Raw genomic sequence first — 18,540 nt, forward strand, 5'->3', positions numbered from 1 at the left:
TGGGTATTGGGGTTCAAAGGTCTCTATGCCCCCCCCGCTCTGGCAGGGCGCTGCTGCGCCTTTAAGAGCCTTTGGGGGGCGGGGTCCAGAATTGCGGTGATACCCGTTTGCACAATTTCCTGTTTACACGGACTCTCAGCTCCTTGCTTGGCGCCCCCTAGTGGCCATTGAACAATGGCTGGAAATGTTCATAAGCAACATTTCGGGGGGAAGCGGCAGGAATTGTGGTACCGGCCCTTTAAGAGCCCTTGTTTGGGAGGGGTCCCAGAATTGCGGTACCGGCCCTTTAAGAGCCCTGGGTTTTTTGAGGGGGGTCCCAGAATTGCCCTTTAAGGACTAACTTCCCTCCCATCTCCATCCTATAGCCTCTGACGCCAACTAGTGGCAGGAGGGGGAGGTGCGGAGATGGGGACACCAGCATGGGTTCACTCCTCCCTCCACGCCCCCCCTATTCCCCACCGCCACTGGCTCTTATTCAACACCCCCCCACACACACTGTCTGTCCTGTCCTGCTGCTAAATACAACAGCCAAGGTCCCAGACTTGCGGGGGGGAGGGGGGACCCCCCTGGGAGCCAGCCAGGACTGGGAGGGGAGTGAGGGCTAGTGGTTTGGGGGCGGGGGGCTGGGAGCCAGGACTCCTCGGTTCGCTGTCTGACCCCAGCTGGGGTCGAGGCCTCGCTTAGCGAAATCAGAGGTGGCTGAATCAGCAGCCACAGGATCAAAGAGCCAGAGGAACAAACCGATGGTGGGAAATGTGCTGATGAGAGAGACCCACATCCTGCCCCACAGCCCCCCCCCCGCCTGCCCCAGCTCCCTCAGTCTGCCTGTCTTCAGCCACCACCCACGACTGCCTGGCTCCTCCGTGAGCTCACCCCCCAGACACCACGGATCTACCCCCGAAGAAATCCCCTGATCTATCCCCCAGACACCGCTGCATCCACCCCCCCCCCCAGACACCTCCTGATCTATCCCCCCAGAAACCCCCGGATCCACCCCCAGACACCCCGGATCTATCCCCCTAGACATCCCCTGATCTATCCCCCCAGACATCCCTGGATCTATCCACCGAGATACCCCTGGATCCATCCCCTCAGACACCCCCAGATCCAGCCACCCAGACATCCTAGATCCACCCCCAGAACTATCCCCCCAGACCTCCCATCTATCCCCCCAGAAACCCCCGGATCCACCCCCAGACACCCCAGATCTATCCCCCTACAAATCCACTGATTGATCCGTCCAGACACCCGCGGATCTACATACCCAGACACCCCTGGATCCACCCCAGACACCCCCAGATCCATCCCCCAGAACCCCCAAACTATCCCCCGCAGACACCCCGAATCTATCCCCCTAGACATCCCCGGATCTACACACCCAGATATCCCTGGATCCACCACCCCCACCCCGACATCCCCTGGTCTAGCCCCCCAGATGTCCCCGGATCCACCCCCAGACACCCCTGATCTATCCCCCTAGACATCCCCTGATCTATCCCCCCAGACATCCCTGGATCTATCCACCGAGATATCCCTGGATCCATCCCCTCAGACACCCCCAGATGCGGCCACCCAGACATCCTAGATCCACCCCCAGAACTATCCCCCCAGACCTCCCATCTATCCCTCCAGAAACCCCCGGATCCACCCCCAGACACCCCAGATCTATCCCCCTACAAATCCACTGATTGATCCGTCCAGACACCCGCGGATCTACATACCCAGACACCCCTGGATCCACCCCAGACACCCCCAGATCCATCCCCCAGAACCCCCAAACTATCCCCCCAAACACCCCGAATTTATCCCCCTAGACATCCCCGGATCTACACACCCAGATATCCCTGGATCCACCACCCCCACCCCGACATCCCCTGGTCTAGCCCCCCAGACACCCCGGATCTATCCCCCTAGATATCCCCTGATCTATCCCCCCAGACATCCCTGGATCTATCCACCGAGATACCCTTGGATCCATCCCCTCAGACACCCCCAGATCCAGCCACCCAGACATCCTAGATCGACCCCCAGAACTATCTCCCCAGACCTCCCATCTATCCCCCCAGACACCCTCGGATCCACCTCCAGACACCCCGGATCTATCCACCAGATCTATCCACCCAGAGTCCCCTGATCTATCCCCCCAGACACCCAGATCCATCCCCAGATCCATCCACCCGGACATCCCAGATCCACCCCCCAGATACCCCCGATCTATCCCACCAGACTCCCCCGGATTCACCTCCAGATACCCCTGGATTCACCCCCCAGATCCATCCCCCGGCTGGATCTATCCCCCAGACACCCCCCGGCTGGATCTATCCCCCAGACAGCCTCCGATCTCTCTTCCCAGACACCCCCCGATGTATCTCCCGAGACACCCCCGGACCCATCCCCAGACACCCTCCGATCCAACTCCCCAGCCAGCCCGGGCTCGAGCTCTCCCGCCGCTCTCCTCTAGGTGTCTCCATCCACCACCGGTTCGCTCCCCACTCCCCCCTCGGCCGGTCCCTTCGCAGCCCCCCGCCCCGCGCCCTGTAATTGGAGCCAGGCGCTGCCCACGTCCCCAGCCCGGCGGCGGGAGGCGGGAGCGGCCGAGGGGAGGCGGCGAGGCGAGGGACGGGGACAGTCGCCGCGGAGGGAGGGACGGGAAGATGAGCCCCTCGCCGAGCCTGGTGCCCTCTCTGCTCTCTGCCAGCCTGGCGCTGAGCTCCCTGCTGCAGGGCACCGCAGGGGGCCCCAGCTTCAGCCCCGAGGTGAGTCCCGGCCGCTGGGCATCGCGCCGGCCAACTCGCCGCGGGCCGAGCCGCTGGCGCCGGGCTCCCGCCCGCCCTTCGCCGCAGAGTTGCCCGGGCCGTCCCGCTCTCTTCCCCCCGCGCCCGGGGTGCGCCGACGGCCCGGCGCTGGGGACCCTCCCGATGCTGGGGGCTGGTCTCCAACACGCCCGGAAAACCAAGTGTCCCCGCTTTTCACACTCGCTGCCTGCTCCCTCCGCACCTTAGGCCGCTTCTCTTGTCTGCCGTTTGCGTCCCCCCGCCCCGACCCCTCTTTCCCAGCCGGGGGGCGAGCCCCCCACCTCCCTCTGCCCCGGTTCATATTCCTCCCCTCCGGCGCTGGGTCAGTCGCCTCTCCCTGCCTCTCCTTTTATCCCTCTGCTCTGCTCCGCACGCTTCCCTTTGCACTCCTCCATTGCCCCTTCCCCTTCCCTCGCTCCCATCCCGCTTCGTGCCTGGCTTCCCCGGTGCGCGGCGCGTCCCTCCCCCACGGCAAACTTTGGCTGCCAAAAACTTTCACATTCCTTCGCTGGGCTCCAGTTCCTCGCCCCTCGGCCCTTCGCTGCACGCTCATCCCTCCCTTCGGCGGCTGCCGCGCTCCTTCCTTTTCGCCCTGACCCCTTCCACAGCGAGACACTGCACGGCCCCGGTGGTCTGGCGGCTGGTTCCTTCCTCCCCTCCTCGCGGTTTGCGTCTGGAGCAAGCCGAGCACTTTATCTCCAAGCCTGGTTTTTTGTTTCCATTCCTCCGCTTGCCAGATTGTCCCATTCCCTCCTTTCTTTTGTTCCTCCCCCCCCCGCTTCTATTTGTTTATTTACACTCTTTTCCTATCCTTTCTCCCTTCCCCTTCCCAGGGACCCCACTTCTGTAAGGGGTGACCCCCAACCAATCTTCTTTCATGCCTCTGTTTCCCCCTTTCTTCCTTTCTACTTCTCCATCTAGGGGTTTCTCCTTCTCTCCTTCCTGAACTCCTTGATCTGGGCTTTTCCGCCATCCTTTCTTCTCCCTCCAGGGCCAGCCCTGAAATGTAACTCCAGGAACCACTTCCCGCCCACTCATCTGTTCACCAGACTTTCTCATTCCCTTGCTTCCATTCCTTTCTTTGGGGATTTTCTCTGTCTACCCATTCCTTCTCTTCTTCCCCTTGTACTTATTTATTAAGCCATTTTCTCGTTCTCTCATTTCACTAATGGTATTTCTCTGGCTCTCCTCTCCCACAGCTCCCTTCCCCTACCTGGGTCTCCCCACCTCCCCCCTTCTCTCCTCCACTCCCTCCGTGTTTTCAGTCCTCCATTCTCGCTGGGCTGCGTGAGTCACATCTGGACCCGCTCCGAAATATCTGGATGTCACCCAAGAAACTGGCATGTTCCTCTTTTGGCTGCCAGTCTTTCTTTCTTTCTTTCTTTCTTTCTTTCTTTCTTTCTTTCTTTCTTTCTTTCTTTCTTTCGTGCACTTTATCTCTATCTAACTACCCCATGTATCCCCTCTATCATCTAATCTATCTACACACACACCATCTATCTATCTATGTATCTATCCCTACACACACACACTCTCTCTCTCTCGTTCCCAGTCCGGAGGCTGTTCCAGTTATACAATCGTTCCTTGAAGGACCTCACCAAAGCCCTGGCCTCCCACCCCATTTCTGTGGCCAGCACTTTCTTGGCTTCCACCAAACTCTCTGCCGGTTCTGCCCTCTCGCTCCTCCAAGCCAAGTCCGTCTCCTTCCTTCTCTTCCATGCTCCAGGAGGTGGGGGTGGGGGTGGAGGGGAGCTGGCTGGGATCCCCTGGAGGGTGGGGGGGAACTTGCCACCAAATCACCAGCCACAAAGGCCTGCTTGTGTGGCGAAGGGAGAGGGAGTGGGGGAAGGGGGGACCGGGCCAGCGCGCTGCCTTTCCTGCCCCCAGCTTGGGAGAGAGACGGAAGAAGTGAGTGAGGAGCCCATGGGATAGGGGCCAAGGGCCGCGGGCTCAGGAGAGTTCGGGATAGGGGCCAAGGGCCAAGCACGCCTGCGGGCTTGGGAGAGCTCGGGATAGGGGCCAAGGGCCACGCACGCCGGCCGGCTCGGGATAGGGGCCAAGGGCCTCGCACACCGGCTGGCTCGGGAGAGCTTGGGATGGGGCCAAGGGCCGCGCATGCCAGCGGGCTCGGGAGAGCTCAGGATAGGGGCCAAGGGCCGCGTACGCCAGCAGGCTTGGGAGAGCTCGGGATAGGGGCCAAGGGCTGCGCACGCCTGCGGGCTTGGGAGAGCTCGGGATAGGGGCTAAGGGCCATGCACGCCGGCAGGCTTGGGAGAGCTTGGGATGGGGCCAAGGGCCATGCATGCCTGCGGGAGAACGGAGGAACCAGCTGCCCGACAGAGGAACGGCAGGAAGACATTTCCCCGGCGCGGTCAGGAGTGAAGGGGGCTGGGCAGCCTTTTCCCTTCCACCTTTTGGTGGGAAGAACGAACGAACCAGGCCCGGAATAAACGAGTGCAGGGCCCCCAAATGGAAACGAGTTGAAATGAGACAAGGGCAGGGGAACTGGGTGACTCGAGCGCTGGAGGGATTGGCTGGGAAGAAGGAATGAACCAGGCCAGGGATAACCGCGTGTTCAGCTGGTGGGATCTGCCCGCCGGCGAGTGGGCGACGCTTGTTTGTGTCTCGCTTGGAAGAGAAAATTTAGCCCCTGGGGGTGGGGGAGCGGAAGCGGGGGAGGTGGAGGGGCTATATTTAGAGCTGGGGCAAGGGAGGGAAGAAACAAAGCCGGAGGATAAATCAACTGGAAGCTTCTGGAGGTAAAACAAGGGGGGGGGTTTGCTGGCCACTGGGAGCATGGGTGAGGAATTGATCCAATAGACACAATCCAGAGCACACTGGGCTAAGGGTTCCCCGACTTCCTGCCTCTGACTTACAGCCCTTATTCAATGAAACCCTCCCTCCCCGCCAGCACTTTGGTGCCCCTCCCTCCCAACCCACAGCCCCTGCTAGCTCAGTCCTTCCCCCCCACAGCTCTGCTGGTGCCCCTCACTCCCGACCCGCAGCCCCTGCTAGCTCAGTCCTGCCCCCCCACAGCTCTGCTGGTGCCCCTCACTCCCGACCCGCAGCCCCTGCTAGCCCAGCCTTGAGTCGCAGAGTACATGATGCCAGGGGTTGGGGGATGGGTGGGTGAGCTCTTGCATGGATTCAGGGCTGTGGGTGGGGTGGGTTGTAGGGGACAATGTCTGGGATGGGGGTGGGTGTTGTGGGGCATGTGTGGGGGATGGGGTTTAGGCATCACTATGTGGGTGGGGTGGGGGTGAGGGCATGGAATGATCAGTGAAGGGTATGTGTGGGGGTTTGTGTGGGGCAGGTGGGGGCTGGGGGTGTGAGGGATAAGGAGGGTAGGTGGGGGTGTTTATGGAGGATGGAGGGCAGGTGTGTGTGAGCTGGGCATTGGGGGGCTGCTCAGAGGGAGGGAGGATGGGTGGTCGGTGTTGTGGGGATCTGTGGGCCCCCCTTGACTCTCTCATTCCCCAGGCCTGGCTGCAGCAGTACGGGTACCTCCCCCCCGGCGACTTGCGGACCCACACCCAGCGCTCGCCCCAGTCGCTCTCGGCTGCCATCAGCGCCATGCAGAGCTTCTATGGCCTACGGGTCACTGGGACTGCTGACGCCGACACCATGAGGTGAGTCACCCCACTGCCAAGCCCCAGGAGAGCCACCCCCATTGAGCCTACTGGGCTTTGAGTTCTAGTGCTGTGAGGGGTCAATGGGACTGGGGGCCAAAGGATATTGGGTTCTAGCCCCACTAGGGGTCAATGGGGGTTGGGTGCCAATGGATGTTGGGTTTTAGCGCCCTAAGCGGTCAATCAGGGTTGCCTCTTTGGAAATTCCCACCACTGAGAATCATGGGATTTTCCCAAACTGGTGCCCCCAATCCAAGCCCCAGGGCGGGTATGAAGCCAGGAACTGTGGTGGGATTTGGGAAGGGAGGAAATGGCCCGGGATTCGGACCTTTGCTCCATTCTGGGAGCCGGGAGTAACAGCAGGGCTACAAACCTGTGATGTCACAGGGGGAAGGGGCAGGACGCCTGGGTTCTATTCCCAACTCTACTAGTGACCTGGAGTCTGTGGAGCACCCAGCACCATGAGGGCCCTGATCTCGGTCAGGGTCTGTTCAATGGTCCCTTTGAAAGGAAATGGGCGGGATAAGCCCATGGAACTCCAGGCCACATGATACTGAGGAGAAGGGATCTCAACCCTCATGCACACGAAAAACTGCTCCAAGTGCTGGGAGACTCTGCCCCCAGGGACAAGTTCTAATGAAATTGCCCCTCCCTGGCTTACCCTTCCTCTCCACTCCCTCAGGGCCATGCAGCGGCCCCGCTGTGGTGTCCCGGATAAGTTCGGGGCCGAGATCAAGGCCAATGTTCGGCGCAGGCGCTACGCCATCCAGGGCCTGAAATGGCAGCACAACGAGATTACGTTCTGGTGAGAGGCTAGGGAGTGTGTGTGTGTGGGGGGGACTGGCTGGAGGTGTAAGGAGTTGGGGGTGAATGTGAAGGTGCAGAGACTTGGGGGGCCATGGGGCTGAGGGGCCCATGGGGAACTGGGTGGGCTCTGGGCAGGCAGGCAGGTTGAAGACAAAGGGGCCATTTTGGGGGAGGTCTGTGGGGTAGTGATGGGGGAGCCATGGGGCAGTGAGGGAGCTGTGGGGAAGTGACAGGGGGCTGTGGGGAGCCATGGGTCTGTGGGGCAATGACAGGGCTGTGGGGGGCAGTGCGGTGGCTGGGGGGCAGTGACAGGAGGTTGCAGGGAAGACAGTTGGGTGGTCGAGGGGCAGTGATGGGGGGCTGTGGGTGTGGGACAGTTGGGTGGCCATGACACCATGCTGGGGAGGTGGGAGTGCTGTGGAGCAGTGATGGGAGCCAGGGGGCACTGAGGAAGCTGTGGGGCAGAGACAGGGGGCTGTGGGAAGCCGTGGGCTGTGGGAGGGCAGTGGGGTAGCCATAGGTCTGTGGGGCAGTGACAGAGCTGTGGGTGTGGGACAGTTAGGTGGCCATGAGATCATGCCGGCGGGGGGGCACTGTGGAGCAGTGATGGGGGGCAGGGGGAAGTGGGGGGTATGGGACAGTGACGGGGCGGGGGGAGCCGTACAGTGACCATGGGGCAGCAATGCGGGGGAGCCAGGCAGGTCTGACCCAGGCTCTCTCCCCCCGCCCTCCGCCAGCATCCAGAACTACACGCCCAAGGTGGGTGAGGCAGCCACGTTCGAAGCCATCCGCCGGGCCTTTGGGGTGTGGGGGGCGGCCACGCCGCTGCGCTTCCGCGAGGTGCCCTACGCCCACGTGCGCCAGGGCCGGGCGCCGCAGGCCGACATCATGATCTTCTTCGCCGAGGGTTTCCACGGTGACAGCACCCCCTTCGACGGGGAGGGGGGCTTCCTGGCCCACGCCTACTTCCCCGGCCCCCACATCGGCGGTGACACCCACTTCGACTTGGCCGAGCCCTGGACCGTCCGCAATGATGACCTCAATGGTAAGTGGGGGGCTGGCGAGCGGGTGGAGGGCTCGGGGGCAAGGGAGAGGGCATAGGGGGTTTGGGGTAGTCGGGGACAGATGGGGTGTCGGGGGAGTGGCGGGAGAGTTTATGGGGGGCTGGCGAGCAGGTAGAGAGCTTGGGGGAAGGGAGAGGGCATAGGGGGTTCGGGGTATGCAGGGGGATAGATGGGGTGTCGGGGGAGTGGTGGGAGAGGATATGGGGGGCTGGGAGCGTGGCAAGAAGTGGGAGGGGGAGTCAACAGGACTTTCTCTTTCAGGGATGGAGGGAGGCGAGGGAGGGGAGCAGGGCAGGGAAGGAGACGCTGGGAAAGTCCCTTCCCCCAACTCATTGACTATGGGCTGACTATGGCGTCACTTCTCCTTTCCACACCAGTGGGAACCCCCCAAATCCTCCCCTCTGGGCCCCATGGGAGCCGCTCCTGAGCCAGCCAGTCCCCTAAGGGCGGGATCAGAGTTGGTGCCTCCCAGAGGGGAAAGGCCCCATGTCCCATTCCCTGTCCCCTGAGCCAGACAGTCCCCTGCTCTGGGGCTGGATTGGGCCAGTGCCCCATTCCCTACCCCCAGCCAGTCCCCTGCATGTCCCATTTCCAAGGGGTTTGTGGGAATTGAACATGTGGGGCAGGGGGGATGATCTCACCTGTGCAGACGTGGTGGCGTCCCCATTCCCAGTTGGCCGTGGTGATGTCCCTGCTATTGGGCAGACATGGTGTGTCCCCGGTCCTGGTGACATCCCTGTCCTAAGACAGATGCAGTGACATCCCGTTCTGGGGTGAATGTGGTGACGTCCCCGTTCCCAGGTGGATACGGTGAAGTCCCCGTTCCTGGGCGGCTGTGGTGACATCCCCATCAGGCTGTGCCACACGCTGACGCTCCCGCTCCCCCAGGGAACGACATCTTTCTGGTGGCCGTGCACGAGCTGGGCCATGCACTGGGGCTGGAGCATTCGAACGACCCCTCGGCCATCATGGCGCCCTTCTACCAGTGGATGGACACTGAGAAGTTTGTGCTGCCGGACGATGACCTGCGCGGCATCCAGCAGCTCTATGGTGCGATTGCCCCCTGCCCCGAAACTGTAAACCCTGCCCATTGACGAGGCATGCAGGAGCATGTGACCACCCAGCTCCTAACCCGCCAACAGGGCACCTGCGGCTTCACAGTGCAGGGGGCCCTGCCCTTCTCTGGGGGTGTGACCCGCATCCTCACCCCGACCTTAACCTTTAACTTCTTTGGGTGTGACACTGCCTCGCCCTTCATGCTGACTCCACTCCCATCCCAACCCCAGCCAGCAGCCCATACCGTCACCCCCTGAACCTCACCCTGAATGACAGGGCACCCACAGCCCGCAGCACTGGGCACTGGGGCACAACACCTGACCCCCACCCAGACTCCCTCATAGTCCCTGACCCCTCCCCTCACAGGTTGCCCGCACCCATGGGAACCCCAATCTCCTCCGCTCTCCATTAACCCTTTGTGTCCCTTTGCCCAGGGAGCAAGTCGGGGGTCCCCACCAAGGCCCCCCCGGTGCCCCACACCACGGCCAGGCCCCATGTGCCTGATGAGCCCAACAACCCCCCCTACGGTCCCAACATCTGCGACGGCAACTTTGACACCATTGCCGTCCTGCGTGGGGAGATGTTCGTCTTCAAGGTGTGTGTGGGGTCTGTGGGTCAGGAGTGAGGGGCACCAGCAGAGCTGGGAGGGGGCAGGGCCGGGCTGGCAGGGGTCTGTGGGTCAGGAGTGAGGGGCCCTGCCAGAGCTGGGGAGGGCCAGGGCTGGGCTAGTAGGGGCTGCGGGTCGGGAGTGAGGGGCACTGGCAGAACTATGAATTTCTCTGGTCCCAGGAGCGCTGGTTCTGGCGGGTCCGGAATAACCGGGTCATGGATGGATATCCACTCCCCATTGGCCAGTTCTGGGTCGGTCTCCCGGCATCAATCAGCACGGCCTATGAGAGGAAAGACGGGAAATTTGTCTTCTTCAAAGGTACCAGAATGCGGGGCCTTTTCCTGGGGGGGAGGCAGGCTGGGGGTGGGGGATGGGGCCATTCCCCACTGGGGCTGACCCTGCCTTCACGCTCTGCAGGTGACAAGCACTGGGTGTTTGATGAAGCCATCCTGCAGCCTGGGTACCCGAAACCTCTCCGGGAGTTGGGCCGGGGGCTCCCCACTGATCGCATCGATGCTGCCCTCTTCTGGATGCCCAGTGGGAAAACCTACTTCTTCCGGGGCAACAAGTCAGTGCGAGTCGTCCCCCATGCAACCCCCCCACAGGGACTCCTTGGGGTCCCCCTGTGCTGTCAGTGCCCCCCAGAGAGTCCCCTGCTGGGACCCCCCACTACCCACCCTGGGGTCCCCCTGTGCTGTCAGTGCCCCCCAGAACATCCCCCACTGGGACCCCCACTCCCTAATCCGAGGTCCCCCTGGGCTGTCAGTGCTGCCCCAGACAGCCACCCTCTGGGACCCCCCACTCTTCACCCCAGGGTCCCCCTGTGCTGTGAGCACCCCCCAGAGATTCCCTCCACTGTGACCCTGACCAATGTTCCTTCTAATTTTTGACAGACTGTGTGCACAAAAAATTTCTTCTGTGCAAATTGTTGTATGTGCAGTGTTTCACCATGTGCGTGGGGTTTAGGATATGTGTGCAGCTTAGAGGGAACAGTGACCTCCACCCTGACATCCCCCTGTGCTGTCAGAGCCTCCCAGATATTCCCCCACTAGGACCCCCCACTCCCCATTCTGGGGTCCACCTGTGCTGTCAGTGCCACCCCAGAGATCCCCCCACTGGGACTCCCCACTCCCCATCCTGGGGTCCCCCTGTGCTGTTAGCGCCCCTCCAGAGAGTCCCCCGCTGGGATCCCCCCCATTGTTAGCCCCCCTTCATTGTCCCCTCCCTCGCAGATATTACCGTTTCAATGAGGAGAGCCGCTCAGTGGATGCCGAGTACCCCAAGAACGTTGCCGTCTGGGAGGGAATTCCCGAGTCACCCCGTGGGGCCTTCATGGGCAGCGATGAAGGTATGGCGGGGACGTGGGGGACAAAGGGGGGGAGCGCTTCGGCCGAGCCCCACCTGGCTGGGACATCTGTGGGGAGGCATGGGGGGGAGCCCGGGGTGACGCAGGGAGGCGAGTGGTGGGACTTTTGGGCCGTGGGGTCCCCACCCAGGCTCTGACGTCACCAGGAGGGTTGATAGGGCTCAGGGCAGCGGTGGGGGAGGGACTTTGAGGGACGTGGCTGATTTGCCTCTGCTTTATTCCCCTCTTTCCGCCACTCCTCATCCATCCCATCCCATCCCGGTCCCCCGTCCATCTCCTCCCGTCTGGTCCTGTGTCCATCTCCTCCTTGCTTGACTCTGTCTGTATGTCTTCTGACACATCTGGCTGTATATCCATCTGTCCGTCCTCCCTGTCTGGCCCTGCGTCCGTCCGCCCCTCTCTTCCCCGTCCGTCTCTCTCTCTGTCCTCTTATCCATGTGTCCGTACATCCGTCTTCTCCTATCTGTCTATCCCTGTGTCCATCCGTCTCCTCCCGTCCGTGGGTCTCTTCGCCCCGCTCCCCCCCCGCCACGCAGCCTTCACCTATTTCTACAAGGGCGGCCGCTACTGGAAGTTCAACAACCAGCAGCTGCGGGTGGAACCGGGCTACCCCAAGTCGGCGCTGCGGGACTGGCTGGGCTGCAGGGGCGGCCGGCGCGAGGATGAAGAGCGGGAGGAGACCGAGGTCATCGTCATCGAGGTGGATGAGGCGGGAGGCGGGGCGGTGGACCTGGCCGCCGTGGTTCTCCCCGTCATGCTGCTGCTCTGCGCCCTGGCGCTGGGCGCTGCCGTCCTGGTCTTCAAACGCCGCGGGACCCCCAAGCGGCTGCTGCACTGCCAGCGCTCCCTGCTGGACAAGGTGTGAGGGGCGGGGCTCCCCGGCCCTGCCCGCCTCCCTGGCCCTGCCCCCTGCTGGACAAGGTGAGGGGGCGGGGTTCCTCTGGCTCCTCCCCAGCTCCGCCCCCCCGCTGCACTGCCAGCACTCCCTGCTGGACAAGGTGTGAGAGGCGGGGCTTCTCTCTGGCTCCTCCCCTTAAGCTCCTCCCCTTCCCTGCTGGACAAGATGTGAAGGGTGGGGGCTTCCCCTTGGCACCTCCTCCTTTCTGACATTCCTTCCCCCCCCTCCGTGAAGCGTGCTGAGCGCGCTCACTAGCCTGCGGGGTGACCCCTGACCCCTTCCCCTTGTGTAACCATGTGTCCTTTGAGCTCCTGGGGAAAGGTCAAAGTTCAGGCCCTTCAACTTCCCCTATGACCTCTCAACTTTCACCTCACCAGAGGGGAAGCCAATGGGAGACAGCAGTGTGATTACCTCCCCATAGGTCATGCGGGCTCCTCCCACCAGTCTTGGGCACATGACCTAGCCAATCAGCTTGGCTCTATTTCCCCTGTTTGTCGGTTGGGTTGGGCTGAATCTCCCATTGGTCTGTGTACAAAGTGGGGGGCAGGGCTGTCTGTGGAATGGAGGACCCTGGTTGGCCCTCAGGTACTTTAGACAGGGCCTTGGGAGCCCAGGGGTGGAGCCACAGAGGGGGAGGGGCCATAATAACCATGGGGGTGGAGCTAGTAAAAGAGGGAAGGCATTTGGCTAAAGAGGGCGGGGCTTTAGCATTAAATGGCCGGGTCTATGCAGATAAGGGGGCTTTGCATTCCAGTGGGCTGGGCTACACAGATGTGGGGGCTTTGCATTCTAGTGGGTGGGTCTATGCAAATAAGGGGACTTTGCATTACAGTGGGCAGGGCTATGCAGATGACGGTTGCCATGCAGTACAATGGACAGAGCTAGGTCAAACCCAGGGCATTCTAATGGGCGGGGCTAGAGCAACAGTAGCAGGGGATGATGGGAAAACAGGCAGGGTGCTCATGGGGCAGCATGATGTTTTTGGGGGAAGAGCCAAAGGAAGGGGGCGGGGGCCTTATTTTGCCCCCACTTTCCTGCAGGGCCGCAAACAGGGTGGCAGGGAATCTTGCACCCCCCCATCCTGAGTAATAGGGGATCACAGCCCAGTAGGGGTCACCCAGGTATCAGAGACCATCCCATAGAATCTGCCTAGGAAAGAGGGTGGGGGGGATACTGTAGGGGGCAGGGACCGTGGCTGGATCCAGTTTGGGATGAATGGGGCAGATGGGGGGCTGGTTAGGGGGTGCGCTGTGGGCCCAGTTTGGGGGTGAATGGGCTGGTTCAGTGGAGCAAGAGTCAGGTTTAGGGGTCCCCTCCTCTTTCCTCTCCCGTGTTGGGGAGGGGTCTCATTGGGGGATTTTTGTTTGGGTTTTTATAAAAAATGTATAATTTTTGTAATAAAAAAACTTAATTATTGTATAGAACAAAAGGCAATTAACTAAAATCAGTGTGTAAGTGGGGGAGGGGGTGGTATCGGGGTGCAGGGGGATGCCCCTCAATTCCCGCTGGCTGGGACAAGGGGCCTGCTTTGCCCTGCACCCGCTTCGGAGGGATTTTCACCAGGGTGTTTTGAAACCGTCGGATTAAAGTGCTTTCTGGGGGGAGGGTTGGTTTGTCTCTCTTGGTATTTTTCAATGTATTATTGTTATTAATATTATTTTGCTATTGAGTCAACGCGTTTCTGGGGAAATCATCTCAGTTGAATTGTTGGGCTTTTTATTAACATGGCCGTGGGTTTTAGCAGGTATCGCTCGGGGAATGTACGTGCCATGAAAACGCCCACAGATTTCAATTGCAGCTATCACTCTTCGTAATAAACCCCCCTTTCTGAGGATTTATTATGATTTTGCTCTTAATATTCACCACCGATTGCTGGGGAAATTGTATAAATCGTGTCGGTAATTTCTGTTGGGGCGGCCAGCACAGTAGTTACTCTTCCATGGCAGTAAGAACCCAGGGCAACTTGAATGAAACCCCAGGAATTGGGGTTTGAACTTTTGGGGTGGGGTATTCACAATTTTCCTTATTTTTAAACCTCTAGCATTTGGGGAAATTGAATAAAACTGGCAGCTGGTTTGCAGAGGCTTTTATTAGCAATTATTGAGCTATTAATCATTAACAGCAGTTATTAAAAGCCCCAGTACATTTTAACGATCTTCAGCAGGGAATTGGAATTAACTCATTAACCCCCCCCAATCACTGCATCCAAAATGCTGGTTTGACTGTTAAAAAATGTCCCAGGAAATTATTGGCATTTGTGTCGGCTCTTAAGAATCAATATCCGTCCTATTGCGCCAGCGGCGGGGCCTTTCCTGGCTATTATTTCCAGATGGTCGGTTTGACGAAACCCAGCAGCGGGCGCATTTAAGAAACAAGCCACGTTTGAATTGCTAAATAAACAGGGATATTCACATCCTGCCCTCGCTCCTCAAGAGACACCCCCATTTTCCAAGGACAATTCAGGCCTTTCTGTTCCTCTCTTGGGTGTGCTACAGTTTCTTTGAGAGATTTGTTATTAGCTGCAAAATCCTAACAACAAAGAAGTCACTTCCCCGGGGGATGGGGAGTAAAAACGTGGTAGGAAAACGCCCAGTTCTGTTTTTGATCTGAGGAAAAATCAATCTGAATAAATTGTAAGTCAAATTATCCAGAAATTCACCTGGTTTTGGTGTGATCTCGCCATCTCCAGGGTGGAAACAACAAGAGTGCAGGGATTTGATGGTTCAATTGTCCTGAGATTTCAGAACTATTCTGTCCCACCTGCCAGTGAAAACCCTGTGGGAGTTTCATACACTGCCGGATTTCTACACAATGTTGTGGTTTTATGTTATGATCTTCCTTGACTTACATCAGCGTTTTCCTGGGAACTGAATTACAACATTGAAGTTTTTCTTCCTCCTTCACTGTTAGAAATAAACAAACCCCAGTTTTGGGAAGAATTGGATACACTGGGGGATTCTCAGTGCGTCCTTCCAGGATCTCTCTCCTTGTAACACAAACCCGGCTCTGCGGCCACTGGAAACATCTCCAGGGTCTCGTGTTTTCAAGTTGTTTGTTTCATTTGAAGGGATTTTTTTGGTTCATGTTGGCAGGCAGCTTTGGGGAGAAAATTAGCGAAAAATGGAGATTTGGGGACATTTGTCAGGGGATTTTTTTTTTTTTTAAAGAAAAATCAAAATGAATAAAAAGTGATTTTTTTTTTTGCAAATGAATTGAGTGCGTTTTCTAAAGGGTGAAGATAGAGGGGAAGTAGGGCTGGGGGGATCCCAGGGCTGGGCTAGCAGAGGCTGTGAGTCGGGAGTGAGGGGGCACTGGCAGGGCTGGGCTAGCAGGGGGCTGCAGGTCAGGATTGAGGGGCACCAGCAGAGCTGGGGGGCAGGGCTGGGCTAGAAGGGGCTGCAGGTCAGAGGAGTGAGACGTACCAACAGAGCTGTGGGGGGCTGAATCACCAAACCCACGGCTTGTGGTCCAGACACCATGACGTGGGTCTAACCGCGATTTCCCCTATTTCAATCTCCTGCCGGATCCAAAAAGCCAGAAATCCCCATCCCGTATCATCCTGCCGGCACAGTACACAACAAATGGGGGTGCGGGGTGGCGGGGCTCCAGGGCAGGGAACAGGGGGCCCAGCAAGGGGCACTGTCTTCCCTCCCCCCAGCCCTGGCTGCCTTCCCCCGGTCCCGTGCGCCGGGCACGGTGCCCACACGATGAAGTCAGATGAAGTCAGCCGCTGTCGTGGCTGCACATCTGGAAGCAATTACAGCTGTTGGGGGAGGGGAGGGGGGAGTGCCTGGATTGCAAAACAGCCAACTCTTGGGGGGGGGGGGGGAGGGGAAATCCACCCGCCCACACCCACCAGCCACGAAACTGCAGCTGGCCCAAGTCACAGCCCTCATGACTCGCCTGTGATGAAACACTCGGGAGACAGAGAAAAGGGGAGAAACACAGAAAAAACAATAGCAGGGGCCGTGGGTCGGGAGTGAGGGGCACCGGCAGGATGGGGGGGACAAGGCTGGGTTGGGCTGGGCTGGCAGGGCCTGCGGTTCGGGAGTGAGGGGCAGGGGCTGCGGGTCGGGCACGAGGGGCACCGGCAGGGCTGGGGGGGCAGGGGCTGCGGGTCGGGAGTAATGGGCACCGGCAGGATGGGGGGGCTGGGGCTGCGGGTCGGGAGTGAGGGGCACTGGCAGAGCGGGGGGGGCAGGGGCTGCGGGTCAGGAGTGAGGGGCACCGGCAGGGCTGGGGGGGGAAGGAAAGTGACCCCTCAGTCTCTGTTGCTTCCTCCAGAGCCTGAGCTCACATCCTGCAGGGGGGAGGGAAACAGGAGGTTGTCACCCGATGAGTCCACCCAGGTTCTCAGCCCCGCTCCCCCCGCTCTAACCCACAGCCAGGAGAGAACCCAGGCGTCCTGGCCGGGCGCGGAAAGCAGGCCGACACGGTCGCTGGGGGCGCAGGGATTTATTGGGGGGGGCTGCCCCGTCGCAAGGCAGCCCCCTTGGGCTGAAGCTGGTTCCGTCTCTTGCTCTCGTTGGCCTCCTGATGCTGGCGCTGCTGGACCTGCCAGCGCTGCAGGCCCCGCTCCATCTCCTGGGCCAGCAGGGCCACGCGCCGCTGGGGAGAGAGAGGGGGTGAGGGGGGCCCTGAGAACCCAGGAGACCTGGCTCCTGGCCCGAGAGCAACGCCAGGGGATCCCAGCCCCACTGCGCTAGTCACCAGCTCTCGCTCCCCTCCCAGAATTGGGGAGAGAACCCAGAAGTCCAGGCTCCCAGCCCTCCTTGCTCTGCCCCACCAGCCCCCACTCCTCTCCCAGAGCCAGAGAGAGAACCCAGGAGTCCGGGCTCCCAGCCCCTGGAACCCCCTGGCCCCCCACTCACCGCAAAGGCCTCGTCTTCCTGTCGCCGGCGGGTCTGGCCCTTCCACAGGGGGGCGGGGCGCCCGTCTGGGGAGATCCGAGAAGTCAGTGAACACCATTGCCCCATGATGGAACCCAGGAGTCCGAGCTCCCGTCCCAGCCCCCGCTCCTCCCACCCCGGGGAGAGAACCCAGGCGTCCAGGGAGGCAGGGTGGTAACAGAGGAAGATTCTCACCTACAAAGGACCAGTCAGGTAGATCGCGGAGGGGCCCATAGCCGGCCGAGCTGGGGGCAAGTCCCTGCCTGGGGTGAAGGGAAAGGGGGTCACAACGAGCCCCCAGCCTCCTTCCGGTGCCCCCCACTCCCCACCCGCAGCCCCCTCCCAATGCCCCCCACACCCCACCCTCCTCCCGGGGCCCCCACTCCCGACCCGCAGCCCCCTGCCCCCTCCCGACGCCCCCCACTCCCGACCCGCAGCCCCCTGCCCCCCAGGCCTCTCCCCCATCCTGCCGGTGCCCCCCACTCCCGACCCGCAGCCCCCCCTCCCGGTGCCCCCCATTCCCGACCCACAGCCCCCTGACCCCTCCTGGTGCCCCCCATTCCCGACCCGCAGCCCCCTCCCTGCTCCTGGTGCCCCCCACTCCCGACCCGCAGCCCCACTCACTGGGCTCTCCATTGCCCCACGGCCGGGCGGGCGGCGCCGCAGTGAATGTGCCGGGGGGCTGCGGCCAGGCGAGGCGCTGGGGGGGAAATAGGGGGTCAGTGAGATATGGGGGCCCCCAATTGCCAACCTGAGAATCCCCTCCCCCCACATCGCCCCCACCCCATGATCCGACCCCGCCCCATACTAGATCTCGCCCCATTCCCCTACCCAGCCTCGGGCCCAGGGAGGCTGCCATTTTGGGAAATGGGACAGGAAGCAGCGCTGCGATCATGTGGGAGCAATTTATAGTCTGTACGGCAGGGAGGCTACAGGCGCCGCCATGTTAGAAATGGGAGCGCCCAATGGGCGACGCCATGTTCAGAATGGGAACCGTGGCATCGGCCATATTGGTGAAGTGGTCCGCCATTTTTGGTATGGGAGCTGCCATGTTTTTTTGAAGGGAGATAGGCGCCGCCATATTGGACACACGTGCTAAGGGAATTGTATGGAAAGGGGGTCTGCGGACCATCTTGGCACGAACTTGCAGGAGGGCGCCATCTTCCGGCCAGATATTGTCTATTAACCACATTGAACGTGGAATTCATGGGGGTGGCCATCTTGAATAGCCAAAGGCTGTGAGCCGCCATGTTGGTGAGGAAATACAGGCAGCGCCATCTTGGTTACGGAACTACATGACGTCGCTATATTTGGGAAAGAATTTAAATGGGGACAGCATCTTTGATGGAATTGCATAATTTGTTTGCTTTAACGGGCGCAGCCATCTTGATTTAACCGGGGGCCGCCATTTTTGTAAGGACGGTGA

The 18,540-nt window shown here is 60.5% G+C and overlaps 2 protein-coding genes across 2 annotated transcripts; one reads left to right on the forward strand and one right to left on the reverse strand.

Moving 5' to 3' along the window:
• The first annotated feature begins 2,544 nt into the window (after positions 1-2,544).
• On the forward strand, positions 2,545-14,061 carry MMP14 (matrix metallopeptidase 14). Its single transcript, XM_038369427.2, has 10 exons — positions 2,545-2,756; positions 6,276-6,424; positions 7,107-7,229; positions 7,969-8,276; positions 9,184-9,345; positions 9,786-9,946; positions 10,141-10,279; positions 10,379-10,529; positions 11,194-11,309; positions 11,864-14,061. Exons 1-10 carry the CDS (start codon positions 2,655-2,657, stop codon positions 12,190-12,192), a joined length of 1,740 nt encoding a protein of 579 aa, XP_038225355.1. The 5' UTR covers positions 2,545-2,654; the 3' UTR covers positions 12,193-14,061.
• A 2,603-nt stretch (positions 14,062-16,664) lies between these two features.
• Positions 16,665-18,092, reverse strand: MRPL52 (mitochondrial ribosomal protein L52). The gene is made up of 5 exons (XM_038369433.2): positions 17,946-18,092; positions 17,739-17,814; positions 17,310-17,377; positions 17,097-17,161; positions 16,665-16,833 (listed from the first exon to the last, which is right to left on the reverse strand). Exons 1-5 carry the CDS (start codon positions 18,007-18,009, stop codon positions 16,681-16,683), a joined length of 426 nt encoding a protein of 141 aa, XP_038225361.1. The 5' UTR covers positions 18,010-18,092; the 3' UTR covers positions 16,665-16,680.
• Positions 18,093-18,540: the final 448 nt, after the last annotated feature.

The sequence above is a fragment of the Dermochelys coriacea genome, chromosome 13, assembly GCF_009764565.3.
Source record: "Dermochelys coriacea isolate rDerCor1 chromosome 13, rDerCor1.pri.v4, whole genome shotgun sequence".
Lineage (NCBI taxonomy): Eukaryota > Metazoa > Chordata > Testudines > Dermochelyidae > Dermochelys > Dermochelys coriacea.